Source organism: Pterocles gutturalis, unplaced genomic scaffold (genome assembly GCF_000699245.1).
Source record: "Pterocles gutturalis isolate BGI_N339 unplaced genomic scaffold, ASM69924v1 scaffold9804, whole genome shotgun sequence".
NCBI classification, from domain to species: domain Eukaryota; kingdom Metazoa; phylum Chordata; class Aves; order Pterocliformes; family Pteroclidae; genus Pterocles; species Pterocles gutturalis.
The window spans coordinates 104,256-131,901 of NW_010133297.1; the positions used below are offsets into that span (position 1 = coordinate 104,256).

At 36.4% G+C, this 27,646-nt stretch overlaps 1 protein-coding gene across 1 annotated transcript in view; it reads right to left on the reverse strand.

The window, feature by feature from the left end:
* TBC1D22A (TBC1 domain family, member 22A) overlaps positions 1-26,264 on the reverse strand; it is a gene marked incomplete at both ends in the record, with an annotated part of 91,427 nt that extends 65,163 nt beyond the window's left edge. The window contains 4 exons of the mRNA XM_010081181.1: positions 6,967-7,037; positions 22,797-22,976; positions 23,743-24,083; positions 26,208-26,264. Of these exons, the coding sequence (XP_010079483.1) occupies positions 6,967-7,037; positions 22,797-22,976; positions 23,743-24,083; positions 26,208-26,264 (649 nt within the window). The remainder of the gene's footprint in view (positions 1-6,966; positions 7,038-22,796; positions 22,977-23,742; positions 24,084-26,207) is intronic.
* Between the last annotated feature and the right edge of the window lie 1,382 nt (positions 26,265-27,646).

Genomic DNA, 27,646 nt, shown 5'->3' on the forward strand with positions numbered 1-27,646 from the left:
TACACGACTGTGAATAATCCTTTAGTAAATCAGTTTTCTAATAATTTCAACTGATACAAAAGTTCAGATACAAGCACCTTACTAAAATCAGCTTTTTAAAAAAAAGTTTTAAGTTTTTCCAGCTTTAAAAAAGCAATCTCATCAAGAATTCTAAGATGATATGTGCCTTCTGAAGACAAAAGCTCAAAAAAATAAGTTCAGATAAATGTAATGCTGTATCAGTTCATTAATTTCTGCACTCCTATGCGGCCATTATTGAAGCCATTTTATTAAATTTTTAAACAAAATGCATATTATCTCAGCTGCCTTCAAGTAGGAATGATACACATTAGCAAATATGTTTCCAGTTAAATTTGTAATGCAATCGAGTATTACTTCAAAACCTTTAAAAATATTCTAGCTACTTTATTTCGCTGTTTCACATGAGAAAAAATAATTTCAAGCTTTCATTTCATCTCCACAGATTACTAAAAGTTTCATCACAAAAAAGACTCAAAAGCACCAGTGACTAGGCTCTAAAATCTAACAACACTAGCTGTACATTTCCTTAGTTTTTTTCCAAAAAGCAATTTCTAAATATTATCTTATTTTGCATAAGGTATGGACACAGTAAGGAAGTCGTGTCAGATATGAAGGATTACACATTGCTGCATTAAGTACAGACTATATCTGACTGGTTCTTCATTGAACTCACTCATATATGTGTAAAAATACCAATCTCCCCCCCGCCCCCCCAAAAAAAATCCATTCACAATTTCTTCTTTTCTCCAGCTTGATCCCCATTTCTCGAATGTCAGCCTACTTCCCACTTAAAAAAACAACAAGCTCAGATTACTATTTCAGCATTTTATAAAAGGAATATCATGAATGTTACTAAACATTCAGTTTATATGTAAAGTACACTTCTTAGAAACACCATTACTCATGTAACTAGCTACCAAAAAGTTTTCTGCATATTCAGAAATAGTTAATGCTCTCTTGTAAGCAGCTCAATTTCAAACAATCAACACCAACATCCCATAACACTGCAAAAAAAGAAAGCTAGTTCACATTTTACACACATGGTAGTCCTGAAAACATACTTTGGATAAAAAGCATTCTGATGATAGATGGTTAAGAGATACAGAAATCCAAGATAATATAAGAAAAATGTAATAATCATATTATTCACTACTTAGGTCAAATTAAAATATTTCTTACCAATATTACAAAAGCTCTCCTTCCACAATAACAGCTAAAGATAATTAGTAAAACAAAGAAATCAAATTTATGTCAGATTTAAGTTTCCTTAACAAAAATAATCGTCATAACATCCAAAAATCCTGTACTAGAAGTACAGCATATACTTGCGCTTACACAATGAGCCATAGCCACAGCAAGTAACTAATAAAGTGCTGTGTATTTAAATATGGAGACACCTTTCTTTTTCAGTCCTAAACACTACATGAAAAAATAGAAGGGGTAAACCTAACATGCTAAAATTGATAACCGTGCAATGTAATTAAACACTAAGTACATAGGTTCCATTACTCTCCTGCAACAACCCAACATCATATCCTATTTCTATAACTTCTGTTTTGCTCAACACTTCACAGAATCACAGAATCATAGAATGGTTTCAGTTGCAAAAGACCTTAAAGATCATCTAGTTCCAACCCCCTTGCCATGGGCAGGGACACCTCCCACTAAACCAGGTTGCTCAAAGCCTCATCCAGCCTGGCCTTGAACACCTCCAGGGATGGGGCATCCACAGCTTCCCTGGGCAACCTGTTCCAGTGTCTCAACACCCGCACAAGAAAGAATTTCTTCCTAATATCTAGCCTAAATCTCCCCTCTTTCAGCTTAAAGCCATTACCCCTTGTCCCATCACTACACTACCTGATAAAGAACCCCTCCCCCTCATCTTCCCTGTATCCTCCTTTAAGTACTGGAAGGCTGCTATAAGATGTCCCCAGAGCCTTCTCTTCTCCAGGCTGAAGAAGCCCAACTCTCTCAGCCTGTCCTCATATGGGAGGTGCTCCAGCCCTCTGCCCATTTTCATGGACCTCCTCTGGACTCGCTCCAACAGGTCCACGTCCTTGTGCTGAGGACTCCAGACCTGGATGCAGTACTCCAGGTGGGGTCTCACGAGAGCAGAGCAGAGGGGCAGAATCACCTGTTGGCCTGTTGGTCACGCTTCTTTTGATGCAGCCCAGGATACAGTTGGCTTTCTGGGCTGCAAGCACACATTGCTTGCTCATGTTCAGCCTCTCACCAACCGGTATCCCCGAGTCCTTCTTCTCAGGGCTGCCCTCAGTCCATTCTCCACCCAGCTTATATTTGTGCTTGGGATTGCCCCAACCCACGTACAGGACCTTGCATTTGGCCTTGCTGAATTTCATGAGTTTTACACGGGCTCAATCCTCAAGGCTGTCAAGGTCCCTCTGGATGGCATCCCTTCCCTCCAGCATGTCGACTGTGCCACACAGCTTGGTGTCATCGGCAAACTTGCTGAGGCTGCACTCGATCCCACTGTCCACATCTCCCACAAAGATGTGAAACAACACTGGTCCCAATACCAATCCCTGAGGAATGCCACTCATCACCAGTTTCCACTTGGACATTGACCTGTTGACCACAACTCTTTGAGCACGGCCATCCATCCAGTTCCTTATCCACTGAGTGGTCCTTCTGTGAAATCCATGTCTCTCCAATTTAGAGACAAGGATGTCACGTGGGACAGCGTCAAAGGCTTTGCACAAGTCCAGGTAGATGACATCAGTTGCTCTTCCCTTATGTACCAGTGCTGTGAACCCCTCGTAGAAGGCCACCAAATTTGTCAAGCATGATTTGCCCTGGGTGAAGCCATATTGGCTGTCACTAATCACCTCATGTTCCATGTGCCTTAGCAGAGTTTCCAGGAGGATTCAGGGACAAATAAAAAAAACACACACCATGCTGAAATCAATAGATTCAATAGATCAACAGACTCAATTCAATGAATCAAGAGATTTTTGAAAATAACTTTATACTAAAAGCATTTAAAATGTTATTCCCAGATATTTTAATTTCTTCATTTAAGATGACAACAAAGTAGAAACTATATTATATTACAGATACCTTAAGAGGCACTTGCTGTGGCAAAACCATATCTTTTAAAATGTACTGACTTGCATATGGTTCCAGGTGCTTTAAAATTGCACCAGATTAACTTTTGCCTCAGGACTCAGTCTGACATTTAATATCCTGTCACAGTGTTTTATATTAAGTTAAATATCAAATTCTGCCTCCTGTTTTATTCTCAACAGTTTTTTTTTTTTTTTTCCTGTAGGATATCTTAGTTCCGTTACAAAAGAATTCATTTGTGAGATCAAATGTGATTGTTTGAAGGATACCAATATTTTCTCAGCAGGTCTTTTTGCCATTATTCAGTTTCAAAGACTGAAGTCATCTTTCAATTGGACATGTCTTGTTTCCTGTTCCCTTCATAAATTAGGTTTTATTTTTAAAATTGGAAAGGCTTGCTACATATCATCAGGGAATAAATCGGTGGAGAGTTTAATCCATTTATTCATTAATTTCCTCCAAAGGCTTTTGCAACGATATCTTTAGTTTTGTTATTAAAAAGAGAACTGAGCCTGAATAGTTCTAATAGTTCTGCTTGCTCTTTAAGTACAGCATACCTAAAGTTTTCGCTATATTTTAAAAATAAATCATGTAACTTTTTTGTATGTTACCAGTAGACATAGATAACATCAAGACATGCATAACACCAACAGCCTGTGAGCATTATATTGATTTTCACATGCTTTCCCTCTGTAAAACTGTATTCAAATACGTTAACATTGTTAACCTAACTATGTAATAAATAACTCAACAGTTCAATTTTTTAAATCATATTTTAAAAATTCCAACTTCAATGTTGATTTTACTAATAAGACAATCACCTTCTGCCTCAGATACTACCAGTTGTATTCAGTTCCCCAAATGAATCACTCTCGTCTTTTTAAGTAAGACTTCCGAATAATTCCAAAATAAAAACATACAGCCTTTATTTAACTCTAAATTATGCTTTTGTTTTTCCAGGGTTTGACCTGGCTAGCAGCAAACACCACACAGCCACTTGCTCAGCCTCCCGGGGTGGGGAAGAGAATTAAAAGGGTAAAAGTAGAAGAGACTAGAACTACAATAAAGTTGAAAATAATAAATATAATAGTAATATATACAAATGGGTGACACACAGTACCACTGCTCACCACTCAATGACCAATGCTCAGCCCATTCCTGGCTAAAGATCCCAGAGAGAGAGAGTCCCAATACCACAATCCCAGAAAAGAGATAAGAGCCCACGGAATTAAAGAATGAACAAGAGAACGTGAAATAACCCTGTGGGAGAGGGAGAGAACTTCCGGACAGATCATCACCTATATACAGGGCATGATGTGCATGATATGGAATATACCATTGGCCAATTTGGGTCTCAATCCTAAACCTAAGGTCGAATCCTTGGCTAGGAATTGGGGCTGTGCTCCCTACCAGCTTCTGCGCTTGCGGAAACTGGCACAGCAGAGAAGCTGAAAAGTCCTTGACTGTCCTGGCAACAACTATAACCACCAGTATGTTATCAGCCTTCTTCTCAGCACAAATCCAAAACACAGCCTCTTATTCACCGCTATGAACAAAGTTAACTCTGTCCCAGCCGAAACCAGGACATGTTTCTTCGGTTTCCTGGTCTGGTTTTGCAACAGATCTTTAATCAAAATAGTTTTGCTTTTGTACACTTATTTCCCCAAAAGCTCCCAGTGCACCTTATAGTACAAATCATTACCACATTACTCCCTCTTACCTGGGACATACATTAGCAGTCTGTAACATTTTTAAACAACTAATACAGCTTAAAACTTAATTATGATTAGAAAAAAGCATCACGGAGATTATGACCACAAATCCTCAGAGCACTTTTTCTTCCCCACTTCAGAAAGAAGACGAAACCAGCTACTGCCTTACAGTACAGAAAAGTAATGATTACTAAATGACTCATCTTTGGGTTTTCAAAATGTATTCATTGAGTACCACTTAGCAGATAAGAAAACATTGTAAGAATTACGTAAGAAAAGCTGAGAACTTTCAAAATATTGCTATTTGGTGATAGAAAAAAAAGACCAACCCACACAAGTTGAACTGGAGTGGATCCTGAACCGGATTAGTTAAAACAACAGAACAAGGGAACTCTACACTTCAGAATTTCTCTGGACTGGGAATCTCTGGAATGTGACATTAAAATCAACTAATGGAATGAAGCTGCAGCTCACAGAAAGCCCATGCTCTTACTTTAAATTAACAAAGTGACCGCAGTTACCTTTTCCACAATTCCCATTCTTTAAACCTCAGTGTCAGTTCTCTGATTCAGAATTTAACCTATCCTTATGCTTTAGGTTACTGTGCTTCAAAAGTTAATTTTGAGTTAGACATTTTTTTGAGGGTTTTAAAACAGGCATCCTAAAGGTCAAGAAAAAAAAAAATGCTCTTTTCATTACCAAAATCTCAGACAACTTTGGAAACAGAAATAAATAAATTGTACACTGCATGTTTAATTTAAATTACAGCAGGATATTTGAAAATCCACCATTAAGAAGCTGCAGCTGCATTTAGCATTATAAGGAACTAAGCTGCATATTTAGTAGAATTCATCAGCAAGAAAGACTCTTTCAGTCACTGGAAATCAGTTTCAATCTGAAGTAATACTTTGCATTCCCCACTGAATTATTCTATAAAAAGCAAAGCTATTTAAGTCTACTCTCTGAAAAACTCAATAGTGTTAAACTGTTGTGTGTATAACTCAGAATTTTAAACAGTTCTTAAATTTATGAAGATTTGCTGATAAAGTGTCTTTTATGGCCTCTGGAGAGTAGACAGCACGATATTTCTGCTTCTTTTTAATACAAACATCTTCACAAGTTCTCTCAACCACAGGCAGACAAACAGCTAAAATGCACAACCATTTGCCATTGCAAGTATCATAACTGAGAAGATTTACATGAAAAATATTCCTATGAGGAATATGTTGATTTTTGCAGAAGAACCTTTTAAATTATAGTGCAAACACCAAGATTAAAAAAAATCCAGTTCTTCTATAGCACCAAACTCAGTGAATCCCAGATTCCTGCAAGCTTGTCTCTGATGCCCAACTGAAACATCTCCATGTGCTGTTCCCATGGTATTTCAGTCAACCTACTGCTGTTGCAAAATCCTCTGACCACTGAGTTCAGAGAGCTCAGCCAGCCAAAAAAAAAAAAAAAAAAAAAAAAAAAACACACAAGCCAAAAAAAAAAAAAAAAAAAAAAAAAAATCACACTACAAAAAAGTGATCAGCTTTTAAATTAGCTTGTCTCCCTGAACTGACTCACAGGTCTGACATCACAAGAGCCGATGCCACAAGGTAACTGACCTCAATGGTTCAGATTTGTTCGTCTTAAGCCGCTATAGAAAAATCGGCCAAGAAAAAAAAGTAAGATCCTATTATTGCTTTTCCTCAGTACAGTGTTAATCCTTTCTTATAGCTACTTTAATGTGAAGTTTGAATGAAGGACTTTCATAGGGCATAGAAAGGCTTCCTGTACTACGTGCCCACTTTCAAGAAAACTGTAAGAATGTACTTGTCTCTGAACTCTCCACCATTCCATCAAAATTGGTTGAAAGAGGCCACTTATTACATAAGCCTCTCCTTCATAGAAAGCCAGGCTGAAAAATAAAGATATACAGCTGACATGACTTACTGCTATTTCTCATTCCCATCCTTTCTGTTTGACAAATTAATCTTGAAATCGAGCAACAGAACAGAACTTCTATTACAATTCAGCAACAAGATACAATGTTTTCAACTATCACTGATGAACTACAACTCAAGCAAAATTATTTGCAATGCCCGAAAAAACTATCACTACTAAAGGCAAAGGAAGAAGAAAACAAACAAACAAAAAAACTTACTGAAAGAAGCTTCCATGCTATCGGACGAACCCATTTGGGAATGCCAGACCAACTCAATTTCCGTAATTCTTCTATTAAAAGAGAAGTATTTCATGAGAACTAAGGAAACTACTATCAACAAATATACACAGATATATTCAAATTAGCACAAAGTTGTTTACAACAAGATCATGTCTTCTTATAAAGTCCAATGAAATCAAAATTATATGGGAATTCTAACGAATTAATAAAATACTGGATAATTACTATCCATTGGGATACCTACGATAATAGGCAGTGAGTGTGATAATGTAACTTTCTGGATTATTTTTCTGCATTACTTTTTAGTACACATGCTTTATATTAACATGCAAGAGATAGTCTTATTGTATAATACACTTACACAGATCCTAATTAAAAACGAGATTTGCAGTTACAGAAACAGAATGATACTTTATATCTCATTGCTGGAATTTAATCCCATGCCATAGTCTCACTCATCATGTTATACTCCTTTCTCTTGAAAACTGCTTGTCAGATACCATACCCAGCTAAGCCAATCTGTGGGACTTCACACATTTCTTGTGAAAACTGTTTATCATGTGGGAAAAAAAAAAAATACAGAAAAATCATGAAAAATGTAAAGAAAAAATATGCTTAACAGTGTCCCTAAGAAACAACATTTTTAGGAGATGTCTACTTGAAGCTCTTTGTCTTCTTCCTCTGAGTACAAAATATGGGTTAAAACAGCACAAGTTCAAATTATCAACCTACTAAAGAATACAGAACTACAAAATTGTACATTTTACTTTATATATACTTATTCCAATTAATTAGATGTATATTTGAATTAACTATGCATATTCCAGCGAATTTGGTCTTTATCATATGCACATATTTTCCAAATTCTACACTTCGACAAAGCCTTTAAAAACATTCCGTCTATCTACCTACCCCAAGAACCCAAAGCACAGAAGAAAAGAATTAGAGTAAGAACTCTTTCAGTGGATATCACAACTGACTGACTTTGGCCATTTATAAATGCATATGGTCTTCATTTTTTGTTAAGACAAGGACTCCTATTAGCAATATCCATCTTTATCCTCCCATCCCCACTCTCTTACTACTCTGAAAGAAATGTACATCTGTAATATCAAGAAATGCAAATTATCATGTTAGGTGTGGTATGTTATCGTAGAACAAATTCTTTCTAGACACATTTACAACTGTTTTTAACCAGGAATGAAAACACAGTCCAGTGAAACCAGTAAAGTATTTTAAAAATATAAATTGCATTCCAATAAAAATAAATCTGATTTTAAAAGTTTATCAATGCTAAACAGTTAATGCAAAAAAAATCTTAATTAGCAATTAAAGTTTCTCAAAGAAGCATCAAGTAAAGCAAACAAAAACTTCTAGTAACCTGAATTTTGCAGTATGAAGTTAGCTGATCATTAAGATGCCCTATTTTTACTTGAGATATGTGCTAGAAAAAATGTTACTTGCAAAATTCATTGTGTCTTAAAACGAGATGACAGTATTTATATGAATATAAATCCCAGCAAAAAAAAAAAAAATCCAGTTGGATGAATTCATACTTCCATCTCTCTTTCTTACATAAAATACAGAGAGGAAAATTGTCAGGAGGCAGAGATGAAGATTGTTATGGTCATAGGTAGATACGTGGTTTTAGGGTGGTCACCTCAAACCAATCATGACTATTCCAACCAGACGTGGCCTTACCAACAATTGTTCAAGGAAGAAAAACCTTACAATACTGGATATACATGTTCAAAAAGTTATGCTTTCCCTCTCACTTTGACAACAGCAGCTGCACAGAGATCTCACTTGAAACCAGGAAGCTACATTATCAAAATCCAAGGAAAACAGTTACTAGATGCTGCATTAGGATCAAAACAGAGGAGAAACTCATGAAACTATAGAAAAATAACAGATATTAAGAAGCAAGATGTTAAAAAAAATTATATCAAGGTGAATGTGTCTATCATAAATCTTGAATACAGCCTAAAGAGTACAATTTCTTATAACATGAATGAAACTCTCTTTCATGTATAAGCTTTAAAATACTATTCTACTTGACAAAAACAAGTTTCATTAATAGAAGCTTTTCTCTTTTACATTTCAAACCCCTGAAAAAGTCAAAATGCACTGACACAGGAAAAAGCTGAAAAAAAAAATCTAACATGTCTTTTAGTTAAAGTCATGGTTTGTACTCTGGTATTGTTTTTAAAGGAACTAATTTATATCTTTCCTAAAGAAGAAGAAACACAAGGACATCAAGGTGACACCTTGTTAAAGCAAGAGTACATAAATAAGTCAAGGCTATTTCCTATCAGTACAAATTATATTTAGACATGCATTATTACGTAAGTTAGGTATTCTGCTGTTTTGGTACACTATTTAGGAATATCATATCGAGCATGACCAGAGACAAATTCAGTCATATACCTTGGACAATCCAAAGACTAGAATACTAAAGGAAAAAGCACATTAACACACCAAACACAAGCTGACTTATTGCTGCACCAACACTGACTGCTGCCCTATATCACAGTCCTCCAAAATTTCAGGATCTCGGACTACTCCAAAAAATCATATAAAATTGTAGTCCTAACTTTTCACTACAGTGAGGTCAAGTAGCATTTTGACAATGACAAACAGCACATATTACAACTGAAAGAGGCTATGCAAGAATTCTTGTTGGGTGTAGTAGGAAGCTTTCACAGTCTATCACCCCAAAAGCATACTGTCTGATCCTTGCATATCACTCTCGTTAAAGCATCAATTCACATTATGCTTTTCTCTGATGGTTCAACACCAAAACAACAAGAAAGAAAACCAAGAACACTGCCCTTTCCAACAACAATTATAAAATCAGGAAAAAAGTCACTCCTAGAAGATTTAGTCTACCACTACTACAGCATAAAATAGAAATGCTTCTGGTGACAAGAAAGGGAGGGGGGAAGGTATGCTTTCTTTGACCTTCCTTTTCTGGCTGACATACCTGTAGAAGCCCTTCTTGTTATTCTTTGCATCCCTTGCCAAGTTCAGCTCCAGCCACGCCTTGACCTTCCAGGCCCTATCCCTACACAACTGGGCAGCATTGCTATACTCTTCCCAGGATACCTGTCCCTGTTCCCACTGCCTGTGCAAGTTTTAGTCTAAGTTGCCACAGAATCACATGGGTTTTTTATCCTATTTTCATTAGCTTTTCTTTTAAACATCTGGTTCTTCCCACTTCCTCCCATGTTTCCTACTGAATATTTAACTTTCCCGCCAAAAAACGCTAAGTACATTCATATTCTACAGTACCTCGCAATAGCAAATCTATTTAAGGCTGTATTTCCCCCATATAACATACAATAAAAGACTTTAAAAAAAAAAAGTCCCATATTGGGCCAATATGTAACACTAATAACGCTCAGGGGAGCAAATACTTAGAAACTAATTTATTGAGAACACAAAGAGCTACAAAAAACATATCAAATGCCTGACAGAGGTCAGAAGGTTGACTTAAGAGCAAATAAATCCACAAAGATGTCATGCAAACAAAAAACTATTTTGTTACATCTCTAGAAACAGCATCTTTCCAAGAAACAGAAGCAAATCAGACACTTGACAAAACACTGGTAGAAAACAGGTATGATATGGTGCTGTTACAAACAGCCTTCACATGATAAAAATCAAGACAAGATGACAGCTCACACAACATCTGATACTGAATCCTTCCTGGCATCCAAGAAAGAAGAATGCCTTGTGTTTATCTGCACGTGCCTGAGCACCTGCCCTTGAAAGCTGTCCCCAGCCACACGTGTCTCCTGACAGCCACAGAAGCTCCAAAGCTGGAACCCATCTCACAGCTTTCAAAGAGACTGAATAGTTCTCACCTGCATCCAGAGACGGATGCTACCTCTTTACAAGGATAAGGAACAGGGGACAGGGCAGGGGGAGCACAGATGGTGCTGGGAAAGGAAGCATTGTCACTTATGTCAGCTTTCTACACAAGGAATCTGTTATCTCTTCAACCCGTCCATCAGCAGAAGTTTTCTTTTCCTTCCTTTCCTGAAATTTTTTTGCCTTTTCCCCCTCTGTTATGGTTTAAGACCACCCGGCAACTAAGTACTATGAAGGCTGTTGCTCTCTCCTCCCCTCCAGTGGGATGAGGAGGAGAAACATGAGAACAAAAGGTAAAAAACCTGGTGGGCTGACACAAGTACAGGGAGAGTTCACTCATCACTTACGGTCATGGGCAAGAAACAGACTCAACTTGGGGAAAACACAAAAAACAATTTAGTTAACAATCAAAACCAGAATAAGATGAGAATGAGAACTACATCTTAAAAAGGCACCTCTCCCCCACCCCTCCCTTCTTCCCAGGTTCAGAGGCTTTGTTGCTGGTTTCTGTACCTTCTCCTCCCCTGGTGGTGCATGGGGACAGGGAATGGGGGTTGCACTCAGTCCATGTTGTGTCTGCTGCTCCTTCCTCCTTAGGGGAGGGCTCCTCACAGTCTTTCCCTGCTCCAGCGTGGGGTCCCTCTCACAGGAAGGTCCTTCACAAACTGCTCCAATGTGAGTCCTGCCCACAGGCTGCAGTTCTCCACTAACTGCTCCAGCATCAGTCCTTTCCACAGAGTCACGGCCCCCTTTGGGTACAGCCCCCTCTTCCAACCCTCCACAGGCTACAGGGCAATATCTGCTCCACCATTAAATCTCCATGAGTTATCAGGTTACATGGGCTTGCGCAGGGACAATGGCTGTCACCATGGTCTTCACCACAGATGAAGAATCTTCACAAATCTTTGCTCCGGCACCTCCTCCCTCTCCTTTCTCTTCACTGACCTTCATGTCTGCACAGTTAAGTCTCTCCCATCCTGCTCCTCTCTCTGATGCAGGTTTTTTCTCTGGCTCCTGAAAACCTCCCAGCTCTCGGGCAGGGGCTGCACTGGGGCGGCTGGGCCAGGGCTGCAGCAGGGACTGGAGCTGCGGCAAGGAATCAGGATGCAGAGGAGGCTGGGCAGGCAGGCAGCAGGCAGACAGGCAGCTGGACAGAGCAGCCGGGCTGGGCCCCGCCTGGGGCAGCGCCACCACTCCATGCGCTGTGCCCCCTCTTAAATACATTATTCTCAGAGGCACCGATTGGCTCGGCCTTGACCAGAGGCAAGTCTGGCCAGGACCCTGGGAAACTTCCAGCAGTTTCTCACAGGGGCCATCCCTGTAGTAGGGCTTTGTTATCCCCTGTTTCAACTCACAACAGTGTCTTGGACAAGCTGATACCCATTCACAATGGTTCTGAAGACAAAACTTGTATTATTCAAGTGCTGGGGGAGACTTTATTATTATTTGGGATTTTTGGTTCAGGGGTTTGCTTGGTTTTGTGGGTTTTTTTTAATATTCATAGCATTTCTATACCCGTGATGCCATGGACATGTCTTTTTTCCCAAATGGGTGCTTAGCTATTGGAGTGTTCTCAATTTTGTTTTTAATCAAACACGAAAGAATGAAATCAGGGGCAGAGAAAGAACAAATCTAAAGCTCCCACATTTCCGCTGTGTAAGGTACAAATAGATTCCAACCACACAGTTAGTTTATTAGTTTTTATGGCACAGAATGCAGTACAAAAGTACAGGCATGAAGGTTTCAAACTTGGAAATCGCTACCTTGTAAAAGCCTATTTGACTATATATGTCTACCCCACAGTTTGTAACACTAACTCAATGCATCAGAAGAAACCCATCCATAATCAAGACTTTGAAAGTACCAAGGAAGCGTGCTTGCACTTGTATTTGAAACTTGTCCTCTATTTAATATCTCATTAACCATTAAACTATTTGTCATTAGTTGAAATGTTACATTCTCCCTAGTCAAAGCATAATTACAATTTATTGTCATTATACTAACTCTAAAAATCCCAAGGAATTAGATGTCCTAGTTACGAGCTGGAGAACATGCTCCCCAGGACAGGTTTTCTACAAATGAGTTTTAATGCCACCTATAAATCAGACTCACATTTTCAATCAAGATAGTACTGCAAAAAAATACCCTTGCTTTAATATAATTAATGCTTTCTTAAAATTCTGTAACAATTATTTTGAAAATGAGCAGTTGTAAAACATTCTTACCACAGACATGATCACTCGCTAGAAATGCAAGCACAGAATTAAGTTCAACGTACTGATTCAGAGCAGAAATTAGGCAGAACCAAAAGCAGTATTTGTAAAACCTTGCCTATAAACTCTGTCCCAGATTGAAAGGATACTTTCTGAAGCAACAATTTGAACCCCAATTGCTACTCTGTCGTCCAGTTATCTAATTATTTTACATAATTCAGTGACTAGTAAGAAGCAAAATATTTATAAATCTCCATAGATTTTAGACCAAAAATACCTCAATTGGCTAGCACTAGCCAACTGTCACTTCTGCTTAGGAGATGGAATTTATTTTTGCAGAAACATTGCTGGGTTAGGATATCTTATTACGAAGGGATAATGTGGTATGTAAATAGTTCAAATTTATATAATTCATTTAATTTTGGAAAAAAGTGTTTTATCTGGTTTACTACAATACATCCAAATATACATTTCTTCTCTCTAAAGAAGAAAAAATTTAAAGCAATTATTCTAAACGAAATCCAAGAACCGTATCCTTTTATTGCAGTAGATTTAAAGATTCTTCATATTGCACAAATATTTAATGGCGCAGTCTACGAAGAAAACATGCCATCAATTTACCAGCTTTCTAACCCCATGAGCTATTGCTACAGCTATTACCCATTACACCCAACACACACGAGGGGAAAAAAAACAAGTCTACAAGTCTTTTTCTCGAAACTAGAAGCTCATCGGTCTATCAGTTACAAATAAAAAATAAGTCAAGAAATATTAAAGGAGTTCAAAATTTCTCAGTATTTGTTATTCATTTTTGATACAGCTGTTATTTCATTGAGATGACTGTAAACGGGTACACAAAGTGATGGCCTGCATGAGCAACTCCACAACAGATATGATAAACTAGATTTACATGTTTTATGTTCCTGCAACATGAATTCCTTGGATAATTTAACTATACAAAGCTGGAAGATTCTTTCAAGAGCACAGATGCACAGAACTGCAGCTCCCCCAACAGCATGTTATAATAGAGGCAGTACATATAGAAAATAGCTCTAATAGAGAGCTTGGTATTACTATGGCAACCACAGCAACATGTTTTCAAAAGTGAATAATAGCTCTGTTAGGCACTTCATTAAATTTTTTTTGAAGCAAAAACTGCCCTTAATCTTCTCAACGGAACAAAGAGTTATTCTGAATGCACGCAGAAAACAGAAAATAAAGTCCAATCCAGTGTTGCAAACACAGGACAAGACCTTTTTCAGGACCTTTGCTAGAAATTAGGAGGAAAGTACATCTTGTCCACTATTTCACGTAGAAAGTTGGAGAAGCAGGATGAGGTTGGTGTTAGAAGATATAAAAAAAGGAAGCGAACAGAAGATTATGAAAACTAAGGCAAAAGGAAGATCAATAAAACCCCTAAGAAAGAATTGCAATAAGTGAAGCCAACAACGTAAATTATAAAAATAACTAATGGAGAACTACAATGCCAAAGATTTTAAATGGCATGATATTTTTTCATAGTTCTCCTGCAACATTAAGTGTCTGTGCCTCATCAACTGTTTTAATTTTTACATTAAAGCTATTGAAACAGTCTCTAACAAACTTTCCAAGTAGAAGTAAGGTATCTCACTACACAGAAAGAGAGAAAATAGAAAATCACTTAGAGTACCAGTTAATTAAAGGAGACAATTTTCCCACTTCTTTAGAAATAACAGACAGTATTTATGTCTCCTGTTTGGGGAAAAGATGGAGCTTTGCAGTCTCTTGACCAATCACAAGAAAGATCCAGTTTTTAAGTGAACAGCCAAGTAATAATTATTTACTTTTGGACAATGTCAGCCGTGTTCAACCCCCCTGCTTTTTTTTAAATATTCATATGCATTTGGAACAAATAACCAAGGCATAAATGTACTTATTATAATATCAAAGCTTCATGTTATTAAGAAAAGACACCTACAAAAGAGACTTTAGAAAAAACACTGTTGCAATATCTACATTCAAAAATGCTATCTGACACTGGTCCTTCATAGTGAAACTATAGTATAAGAAAGGCACAACTAAAATCATCAGGATTAATAGATACGTGTCTAGATTACTGAGACACAAAATTCATGCAATTATTCAAAAGAGCTAGTGCTAGCGAGTTTCCCCCATTAACAAAAAAAAAGCAAAACCAGTAAGTCTTCCTACAATGTACACTTATTTACCACGTAAGAAAAGCAAATACTTCCTTTCTTTTTAGAATTTCTCACAATATCTTTGGCTTAGGAAGAAAGCTGCTGATAAACTCCATGATGTACAGAATAAAAAGCATCCTGATCAGGTAAAGAATTTCACATGGAATACACCTAACGAGCTACAGTTCTCCTCTTGGATCACTTCCTCCACACGCGTTCAGATTTGAACTTGGGAAAGTCAAAAAAGCTGGCATTCTTGCAAAATGAATTCATTGACTTGGTCATCCAAAATAGTTTACAGATTGCCTTTCAACTACTGAATTTGGTTCTTTCTGTTTATGTTAACATAGTGGCTTCCATGCCACTTTCAGGCATCTGACATTTTAGAATTTCCTGCCTCTAAGGAGAGCTAATGTCTGTCAACCAACTCACAGCGAGAAGACTACTGGGACCATAGTGCATTCCTCCTAAATGTCTCATGGATTTTGAAAGACAGGAAACAAGCCCCAATTTCAGTTTGTGGTCAAGCACTAAGGGAGTTGGAGAAGCTGAAGTTAGCTCACCGTTCACAAAAAACGAAAAATCGCTAGTATGTACAATGAGAAATCCCTTGACTCTCATTTTAATTGTCAGCATTAACCAAGAACAAACATCTAGTTGTCAAAGAACCTTATCTATATATAAACTGAAAATAATATTTACAATACAATCATTGGAGTAAAGACTCACAATTAAAACAGTAAGACCTACTATTTTTTTTTAAATATTCAGAACAGAGTTCAAAAGCTTTTCCCTAATTTCCCACCTATACTACATCAAATGCCTGTAAAAGGCTAGCCCATAATCTCTAATCCATGTAAGGTTTTCTCAGTTAACCATAAACATACATTACATCTCCAGAGTAGTTGCCCATTACTGCTAAAACACATGTGAGGGCATATGCAGCCAATAATCAGTATTAGAAAGGCAGCATAACACAGACACACGCAGTGAAACACCTCCACTGTGATTACCTTCCCAGGCAATAACTGCTTTGTATATGTATCTTCCAGTTACGGACTTCCTGCTAATGAATTAACTATGACTTGAGTTTCTATTTTTCTAGAAGGGGAAGCAAAAAAACATACAGGATCTATTATCCCTCCTTAAGCCTTGGTAAACTGACTTCCAAGCAGCATGTGCCACTCATTGCAACATATAAATTGATAATCTTGATGTTGAAATGCTTCAGGGCCCATAGAAAGTTCAAAGTTCTCAATAGCCTTGCTAGTGACATTGTTGTAACTTTTGCAACCCAAGTTTTCTCCCTAAATTTCATTCAGAAAATAAAATTTCATTTCTAAAAATACACCCTTAAATTATGTTATAATGCAGAGAGGCAACCAGCTATTGTTACAAGATTATGAGATTACATCCTTTGTAATTCCTGTAATAACACTTCCTACTTTTTTCTTCGCAAATGTAAATTCAACAAAAAAAAATTTCCTCTAATATATACGTTAACAAATTTATCTGCCTTTCAGGAGTTACAGTCCCAAATTATTAAAATAATTAATTTAACTTGCATTTTGAGTACTAGGAAACAGAGGAATAAAAGAGGAACCAAAAAAAAAAAAAAATACCACACCACACAAACACTGAAAACTTGAGATGAGAGAAAGTACTGAAAACAAAGAGGATAAATTAGAATAAAAGAAAGTTTACTAAAAAAAAAAAAAACACTCAGACTGGTCCAGAGTAAACTATAGTTAAAAATGTCAACACTTACTACATAATACAATGATTACCATGTCAATCAAATATCTTTGATTTTTCTGTCTCTTTCTCACAAAAGAAAGACTTCCTCCAGAGACAAACTATGCAAAATCCTCTCAAAATTGTTTCAAGAACCTATTATCACCTAGTTACAATGAAACATAATAAATTGAAATATCCCGCTGAAGCAATAATCAGAATCAATGCGGATTATTACATGAAACCGCAAATCATGAGACCGAGCCATGGAAAATAGGAAGACAAAATATTAATCCTGCAAAAAGCAATTACTATAAGGAATTATAGATATTTAGCACTGATTTATTTCAGAAGCTTTTTAATTAAAAAAAAAAATGTTCCAAAGCCTATTGGTAGGGTACTGACCCTTTTTTCTTAGTTTTGTTTATTAGCTGAAAAGGAAAGCATGTTTTGCAGATAACAAAATAACTAGAACAGAACAGGAATCAGAGAGGACACCTTTCAGTGATAATAATTTGAAAAGATAGATATGACTAATGTCATGTCACATGAAGCAGCAGTAGGACACATTCACTTTATACTACATATCAACAGACTGGAAGAAGAATAAGCACTAACGTGATCAACTACATGTAATTCAAAACTGCAGGGGTCAATCAAATTCTGAATGACATGGATGGACTAGAAGCATAGAGATAAATCACTATGCAGGTCAGTGCAGATAATGAGGCTAGGTACCAAAGTAAACAAGTTAATTTCAATTAATGGATTTTGTAAAGTTATTGAAACTCTGCAATAACATCAGTTTGACAAACAGTTTTAAAAAACATATCAGATTGCTGTCACAGACTACTATATTTATGAACCACAAGATAATTACTATGTTTAATCAGGTTCAATACACATCTAGAATGCATAAACAACTGGAAGCACAAAGAGGAAAATCCTGCTTTTCAAGTTGCCGCAACAATACATGTCTTTTTTTTGTGTCACAATGGTCATGTGTAATAAATTTTCTTTATAAATTTCATTTCTAGAGAACCACCCTAGAATTCTTTTACTATAGTACACAGAAGCAACCATCTATTTTTATGAGACAATCTCAGATTACATCATTTGTAATTCCTGTAAAACTGAGGAATCCATTTTTGCCTTCAGATTAATCAAAGGTTCAGCTATTCTTTTTATGTTCTGTTAGACTTGACAACACTATCTAGCACTTCTATAGCAGGCTAAGAGACAACACCCCACTCAGCGGCTTATGGTGCTCTCTGCAAAGCTTTTCTTTCTAGACATTTTGTTAGAATGAGTAAGAAATAGCTGAGTTTTTAAAAAGTGCAACAAAACAAAGTTTTTGAAAGTGAATATGGGATACAGCAACATGAGTACATTTAAGATAGGAATGCTTTACCATTTTCATGGGTGCTTTTAGAGGGCCTCCTATTATTTTTACCAAGAAAGTATGCTAGAACTTCAATATGTTATTTTGTTCAACTTGGAATATGTTGTGACTAAGTAGAAAGAAAAGCCACCTCGACACACAGAACAACTTCACATCTTAAGAAATGAGTTGTTCTGACTTTGAAGAATTTGACATACATGTGCTACGCCGCATTATCACGTTATGAAGCTTGATTAAATCACAAGAACACAGTACACCAAACTTACTGTTGGTTGTTGTTTTATTTAAAACAAACATGTTTCTGACACTCAACTACACACTCACTAGCTATATTCATGTTAAAAAAAAGCAGAAAATTAGTTGATTTGAAGATAAAGAGGGAGTTAACACTGTGCTTTAATAAGCTATTCTTTAAACTGATATTACAAAAGCCATCATATATCTAATACGCTAAGCTTACAAGTATAACTTGTCTGTTGTTATGTCAGTCTCATTTTATTAACATAGTTTGCTTACATTGTGTTTGCACAGTAAACAGCTCCCTAAAACACTGTATAAGCCTCCTTAAAAACACATGTCTAACAAATTTAATGGAATTAAATTGGAAACCAGAGGGACATAGCAGTATTGTCCTTCTTAAATATGTAAACAGTGGTCTCTTGAAGGAAAAAGAAATTTCTTCTCAGAGACATTCTCCCTGCTGCTTTGTTAAAGTCCTATCCCCTCCTCTCAAAGCAACTAATTGTTTGCAAAGGATTATGCAAGCATAGCATCTTCAGCAACGCAAGGTCCATTACAAGAAAAGACAAGGCCTGAAATTAAGTAAATCTACATCAAATCGACCGCAAAGCAAGCACAAGAAGAGGCCGATTGCACAAGACAACTAGCATAAATTGTTCTCTCTGAATAACCTGGCATGCAGCACCAGGACTGGCAGGCTATGCAGACACATAGGCCCTACTGTCTACTCTGTGGTTCTCTGCTAAACGCAGCTCTGCTGCTATCTCCAGTCCTATCCTGCTTCCTGGATTTGCACCCAGGATACCTCAGTATGATCAGGGGGTCAGTCCTCAAGTCTCTCTCCAACTAAAACTGCTTTTTACAACAGGCTCCTTCTACCAGCACACACTTCTTGCTGTAACACGGTTCAGCTTGTTTAGCAGATTTCATTCTATAATTTTAATTTCAAGAGATTATCTCCTCATTCTTTGCATTATATTGCTACTGGAAGGTACAAATCATATACCTAGAAGTAACATTTCTATAGGAACAATTTTTTTTTCATACAGCTAACTACTCTTGACATCCAATTCACATACTTTCCCATCTTACATTAGAGTTAATAACAGCATAGCAATAGTCAAATAAAAAGTGCCAAATGGAAATAAAGCATACTATTTGCATCTATTTATCACGCAAACAACAGAAATGCCCGCAGGACAGAGAAGTAAAGTGTGTTAGGAAGGCTTAAGGGAAGACTCAGAACACTACAAGAACAATTATAAATTATTAGTTTATTAGTTCAGCTCTACAAAATATTAAAAATTACTTAAGGACACTTTTGAACTATGGAAATATGCTCTTTATTCATAAGTAAGAGTTAAGTAACCTAACAGAATTAATTCTTTGATAATCTGAGAATTCTGGGGTATTTTTCTTTCTTTCCTAGTTCACGTTCTCAGATGGTGCCTTGCTCTAATGACTGTGTATGTAAGCATCTGCTGAATAATCTGTACACAGAAATTTTGAGAATGGCTCCGTCTTTGTATATTTATGTCATATTTACCAGTGGATTCATATCTAAATTGCAGTCTATACCTGCTATATTTTGCTCAGTGTTTAATTTGATGGAGTTGATAGAACCTACCTATTTCCACAACTTCATAGTATCCAACCTACGAACTAAACCCAACTCCAAAATGTACTTCAGTGGCTAAAATAATCTTCACATCCAGATTTATATGCATAATCCATCTTCTTGAGAGTTTTCTTATGAAAGAACACACTTTCACAACCTCTAGCTGACACACAAGACTAACATGGCATTTTACACTGTCTTGGTAGGACAATGATTATTCAAGCGTGACTGAAAGGATTTCAAGGTCATTTGTAGTAATTTGTGTTCCTAGTTGATTAGTCTATGTTGATTTCTCACATTATGATAAGAGTAAAGCCTCAAGTTGAAAACGCGCATGACATTGTTTCAGTTCCACAGATTAACTTATTTTTATATTGCTTTGAAAGAACTTGTCATATAATCTCTTTCAACAATACGCAAAGCTATATCAAGAAAACAAAGTCAACTGAAATATTTTATTTCTGCTACTACTACTTCCAAGCAAAACTAACATTATTGCATACAGAAACACAGAAATATTTGCTAAAATGTCTCCAAGACAACTACTCATTAATTCATCATGACAAACAAAACCCAACTGTGGATCTAATGCAAAACAAAGACCCACACATACCACAACATCACATACACACCCCAACCAAGAACCATTTTTAAACATAGTATTCATTGTAACATGGAGCTAAACCAAACATCTTCCAAAAACACATATACACACACACCAAATTCTGATAAACTGTACATATGGTCATATGCATATAAATGTTTGTGTATGCATATATGCATACATACACTTTCCCTAATATATATATAATGTAGTCAGAGCACTACCATCACATATGATCTACTACTAATAGCTTCATGATCATCAAGAGTTTTCATGTCATCAATAAAGATTTAATTTCTTTCATTGAGAAAAAATCATGTATTTATAGATACATGAGGAAATACTACTGGATATATCCCAGATACAAACGTCAAAATATTTGTATAAAAAAAAAATCAAAACTAACTGGACCTAAAATTCTAACTCACACAACTTCAAATTCTGTACTCATTGCAGTTTGCACAGCAAGAGGAAGAACAAGCTTCCTATAAACAGACATAGAAAAGGCATTATCTAGTAATATCTACTAGAAATAATATTGAGAGCTTAGTAGATATTTTTCACATTTTAATAATATCAAGAGCAACATACTCAAATGAAAAAAAAAAAACTGTTTAAATAACATTGACTAAACTCTCACCACAGTCAGGGTGACTGCACTCCTAATAAGAGCGGAAATTTTCTTTCACTCTCTTCCAAAATATTGTACTTTAATCCCTAAATTTGATTTACTGGGGAGGTATTTCCATCTAATTATACAGCAAAAGTGAAATGGATAGGTTTAAATTAAACTTTGTCTTCCCTCTGACTTTGTAGCCTTATGTAGCAAAGATTTCTACCATTAAAACATTCTTAAAAGTTACATTAGTTTTCATGTCAGTCACAATAATATCTGTTAGCTCAAAGAGAAAAAAAATTTCTACCTGATTATAATTTTCAAGCAGGCAATTTTTAACACCTCAGAGTTTATTCATAGTTGCATATTATAAGAATGTCCTATAACTCACTGAAGTGTAAATCTCATCTAGTTAGTATTTTTTCTGTAGTTCTACTTTGCTGGCACCAATCTCACAACAAGACACTGCACAGAAAGGAAAAAAAAGCCACAACTTGGACTATATTATACTGAAGAATTCTCATGACAACACCATGGCAGAAAAGCGTCAGTTCAAGAACTGCAAACTTGCAGTTTCTACTTCCTTCCATAAGAGTTTCCTGTATATATCTTCCAGAATGGTCTAGCTCAAAGTAATTTTCTTTATTAATTATTTCGACATAAACTTGTACTTCTAAGTGACCAGCCAAGTTCTCCAAGCGCAGTGTACTATTTCTGTTTGCTCCAGATTTCCACTTGGGATACAAAGGCATTTGATTCTGTGATACCCTCTCAGCACTTGTATTTACTATTCAGCAGTTAAAATCCAGGGCACAAAGGGAACAGTCAAGTTATCTGACGAAACATTTGTTTTCACATTAACATGTTGTCAGCATTCACAGATGAGACACAGAACTACTGTATCAGTCTGTGAACACGAAGAGTGCTCACTGGGTAGACAGGCAGTAATACTTCTATGCCTCATTGTTTTTCACGTTCGTTTTTCTAAGTGTGAGAATCATTCTTACACTGCATGCTGTTCCAGTATGAGGCATTAACACTAAACACAGCCAATTATACTTTGTTTTTTCTCCAGAGATTAGTGCAGTAGGAAGAAATAATGTGAGAAAGAAAAGAACAAGAATCCATCTAACACCCTATGTACTAGTAAGATGTATGCAAATTGCATATTACAAGCATGAATACAAGCATTTAATTATATTCTGTCTTTTGCAAGACCAGTTCTAAATGTTGAAAAGGTTAGATCCTAATCCAAACATCAGGCAGAACATCAAACAGGAAATTTTTTAGTTAATTTAAGTTTAATTCATAGCCCATATAAGAAATACTCACCAAGATCTGTATTGGGGCCAGCAAGTAGCTGCTTAAATTTGTCTAATCGGGATGCTTCTCTTTCAGTTAATGCAGGAGTAACTGAGGTATTGCAGTCTGTCATTCCACTCACCAAAGGAGGTGTGGAAGTTTGTGGAAGGGACTGTGATCTCTGCATGGAAGAATTTTCACTAACATTATCTGAAGGGAAAATGAAGCATAACAGTTAGCCTCAGCTAGTGAGAAGGCTACTAGTAACTTAAATTTAATTTGTACACATAAAATAGAACTATGTTTTGGAGAAATATAAGCTCAAGTATAGCACAAGTTCAGACTTCAAATGACTTGGACTTAGCAGGAGAAGCATTCCTCTTCCAAGGAGTATTCCACAATTAAAACACATTAATCAAAGATGATGCTAACAGCAATACTAGTAGATGTCTAAAATCTCTGTGCTACTGAAAGACGTTTCTATCTCCCTCACCACTTAAAAAAAAAAAAAAAAAAATCACTGCAATTGGTTACCTTAAAGTTTATACATAAAACACAGACCAGATCACACAAGGATGAACTTCCCAGTCCACATGCAAGGTTTTCTCCAGTTTTTCAATATACTTTATACAGTAGCATTTTAGTAACAGTTTTGCACAGTAGTAGGAATACTATTAATTGGATACATCTTGGTGCAGTTAACCATTAAAATACATTCAAAAGTTCAACTTCCTGTCACAACTGAGGATGTATTAAGGCTGAAAACAAAAAAGTTTAATTATTCTTCCCTCGTCCATGTATTTCTCACACACATGCTTTATGGTTTAGCATGGCAGGCAGTATCTCCCCCAAATAAATCAATATTGATTAATAATGTTTTCCTGTGGTATTAAGAAAAGGTTGGGAAGGGATTAATGTCTCAAAGGGCAAATATTATAGTTCTGCTAATTTGATTTTCAACATATTTTTCATTTACCTGATGAACATGATGTATTTCCTTCACTGACTGATTTAACAAGCCTATTATCACCACATGCAATTGAAGTTAGCTCTGCAGATTCTACTTGTTTTTCTTCCTGTAGATGTTCTTCCTGAAATTTATGCTGTTCCTGTAACTTGCTGTGATTCTGAATTACTTTGTGAGCCGTTTCCATGACCACTTCTGTGTTTAAGTTTTCAGCAGCTATTGCTAAGAGTTCATCATCATCATCCCCAAGATCCCAGGCATCACTCGTGTTACTTTCAAATTCTTGGAAGGTGCTGACTTTCTTTAGTTTCACTGGAGTTGTAGGTGGCTTTGAACCTGGTTTTATCAAGCTATTCAGAAACAAATAAATAATATTTAGAGAACTAGTAACGGAGTAAGCAAAACACTACGGATAGGGCCAAAAAAGAAAAGTCCAAGCTTGACATTATATAGGTAGTATTATCTCCCTCTGCTCACATTACTGCTACATCTACACATGATCATATACAGCTGAATGTCTGAGAACAAGGGCAGGTAAAAACTGACTCGTCTTGGCTTTGAATTGAAGCTGAACATATTCTTCCTTCTCTTCCAAAAAAAATAAAAAAACCCACCACACAACAAAAACCAACCCCAGTCAAATAAAACAAATACTACTGGAATAGTTTTTAATACAGACAAGACACAATGCACTTCTCCTGCTTCATGAACTCCTTTAGAGATTTCAGGCCTTTCAATGCAATCGCTGCATAACAACACAGGAGTAGTAATCAAGTCATCAGGTACTCCTAAGTCATCACAAGCAATCAGGTAACATAATCATTGTCATAAACAAATCAAGTCTCACCTTAAAACTCATTAGAGCTATCACTCCTCACCATTCAGCCACTCCAGCAAATTTGCTGCAGAACTTTGCTCTTCTCATAGGCAGGATACTTCTTCTAGTTACTAGTCTAAGTGTACCCTGATCAGCAGCTAACCTTTCGTCCCCCTGACAACACACAGCACAAGAGAGACAAAAAAAGTATCCCTCCCCAGCTTGGCATTTGTTCTCACTTACAGTAATGCAAAGCAATTACATCCCCCTTCAGATTTCAGGTAAATAATGCATTAAGACAGTTTAAAAAAAGCAAAAGTTTTTTTAACCCTTTCTGACCATCACTGCTTTTCCACCTGTTCTAGTTTAACTTTTTTCTGTTAAGACAAGGCAGACAGAATTGGAAATCAGAAAAAGTTCTCACACAGTCTTCATACAATGTCAATAATGTTTTTGTTATACATTACAGGGAATATCTTTCCTAAAAAGTGCCACAATACTAACACTTTCACCCAGCTTGTCATCATTGTCTAAAACAGAAAGGTCTTTCTCTTCTTATGTCACCATTTCAAGCAACAAGCTTCCAGTTTTTGTTACTGTGTCTCTCTTTATAACTCCACATTTTGAACCAATTCATTACATTCCTTCTTCAGTCCCCAAAGTCACACATTTCAATTGCTGTCAACTCTGGAACATCTGAAAATTAACTAGCACATGTTTACTTCTTGTGCCATTTCTAACTAGTCCTTGAAAAAATCCACTAGGAGTCTGACCTCCTTCCAAGCCAATACTTTTCCTTTTAATATATTTTTTGTCCCTCCTGCTTTTGGCCATTCATTTAATTGGTCACAAAATTTTCCACAAATTCTCACATACACCAATGTTTTAACACCAATGCTGGTTTCAAAGCAGCTGTGCAACCTACCAGCAAACCAGAAACAACTTTGTCCTCAACAAAGCTTAAAACAGTCTTTCAAAAAACCAAAATATAAAAAGCAGAAGCTGTCAGAATGCTAGTCAGTATTTTGCTAAACACCTCAGCCATAAGGAGGTGTTTAACATTCATTTGCTTTAGTTGTGGGTTATCAGTATGGAATTTATTTAGTTACTAATGATGTTTAACATAATTTCACTTTCATGTTCATTGTGTTCTGATATCCAGTAATCATTATCTAAGTCAATAAACTCCTAAAAAACTGTAACATCTATTCTATCTGCCGTCTTTTTACTCATGAAATGCCCACCTTTGCCTCAAAATGATCTATACCACAAGCTGACTCTTTTCTCTTATAGCTAGGCAAACAAATGCAGTTCATCAACAGAAAGATGCATGCAGGAAAGACACAGCCAAGTTGTAAGCTTCACCTGCTAAATTAAGATTAGTATTTACCACACAATTTCCAATTTATAAGGCACTGCACATAGATAACAAAAGTTGGCAATCTATGTTAGTTAAGAACTGAACAGCTGATCTGTTGCTGCCAAGACAGTAAGCACCAGGAAGACACAAAAGAGGAGTTAAAACAGAGAAGCCAAGATTAAGACAAAAATTGAAAAAGGAAGATTAACAATAAGCTTTATAGCCAACAGGGAAGAAAGGAGAGAAGGCAGAGGAGATCCAAATTACCTGGAATACTTAAATAATATGTTAACTTACGTTCCATGCAATAATGGATCAAAAGGCGGATGCTGAGCTCCATACACATGTTGAATACTAAAGGAAAAGAGAGAGAGTTACAACAAAAATAAGAAAACATTTGGGGGTTTTCTGTGTATTAAATGAATAGTCAATAATAAGCAAGACTGAAATGTTTCAAAAGTTTTCTGCTTCAAAGAATCCCACATACAACTAAAAATAATGAAGCTGAAACTGAAGTGCATACTAAAACGCAACAATAAAAATCATAAATTTGCCAAACAGGAGCTCCTTTTAAGGTCTAGGCTAACTTGGGCTGACTTATTAACACAAGAAAAAAGTTAACTCCACAATAAGAAACTACATGGCCTTTAGTTTTTTTCTCTTTTCTGATTTATCACTTCTTCATTTATCTCTTGCAAAAAAATAAAAATTGTCAAAGAACTGCATGCAAAGATTGAACATTCTATGCACCCTTGTCACCCAAAATCGAACCCATCAGTTCTTAACCATTACTAAAGTACAAGGCTGATAAATTTAAAGAAAAAAAGCAAAAGATGGCATGTTAGAGAATAAAAGCCCGAGTATTAAAAACAAATGCTTCAAAATAAATAAGCTTCCAAAGACAGATTTATTCACTACAATCTCTAACATTGCAAAACAGCATATTACTGTGCAAATAATAAAACTCTCTACTGCATTTCCTCCTGGTTTTAGCTATAACATTATTTAAAAAAAAAAAAAAACCACAGAAAACACATTAAGATTTACACATGGCTTCATAATGGAAATTATCACTACAAAACTCTCCAACTGCAAAAGAAGCAAACCACATGCAACATTAACCCCTACCTAAACCCGTACTATAAACCACGTAGGAGACAAACATGCCCTCCTGACAAATCAAAACCAATCTCCACACCATAAATATAAATAAGTCTGACCTTAGTAAACCTGAGATAGAACCAAGCCAAAAAGACTGCAGTCAGAACAAATTTTAAGAGCGGCTTAGAGTTATACTACAGGAGCAGTATTAAGAGTAGTGAAATTATCCCTAGAGATGACTGAGAGTGGTGGTTTGTAGACTCTGTTGATTTTTGTGATTCCACGCAAATGTCAGTCCACCACCAGTGTTTCTCTATGACTGTACACCATATGCTCCACAGTCACATCCCTGCGATCTCCTGCTCTATGCTCACACAAGGTTCAGGTGTCACTTTCCATGTTGGCATACAGACACAATCTGCCTTTTCCTTCAGACACTCTATGAATGACCATGATGGGAATCCACCCTAATATAAAACAACAATTCTTTCAATGCCACTTAAAAAAAAAAAAAAAACACAAAAGCACCGTTTCCACAGTGTCCTAATTTTTCCATATGCCTGCAGTTGCTTGCCAATTAATTCACTCCATCTATTCATAGACCCTGTGTAATCAAGGACAGTCAAAAGCGTTTT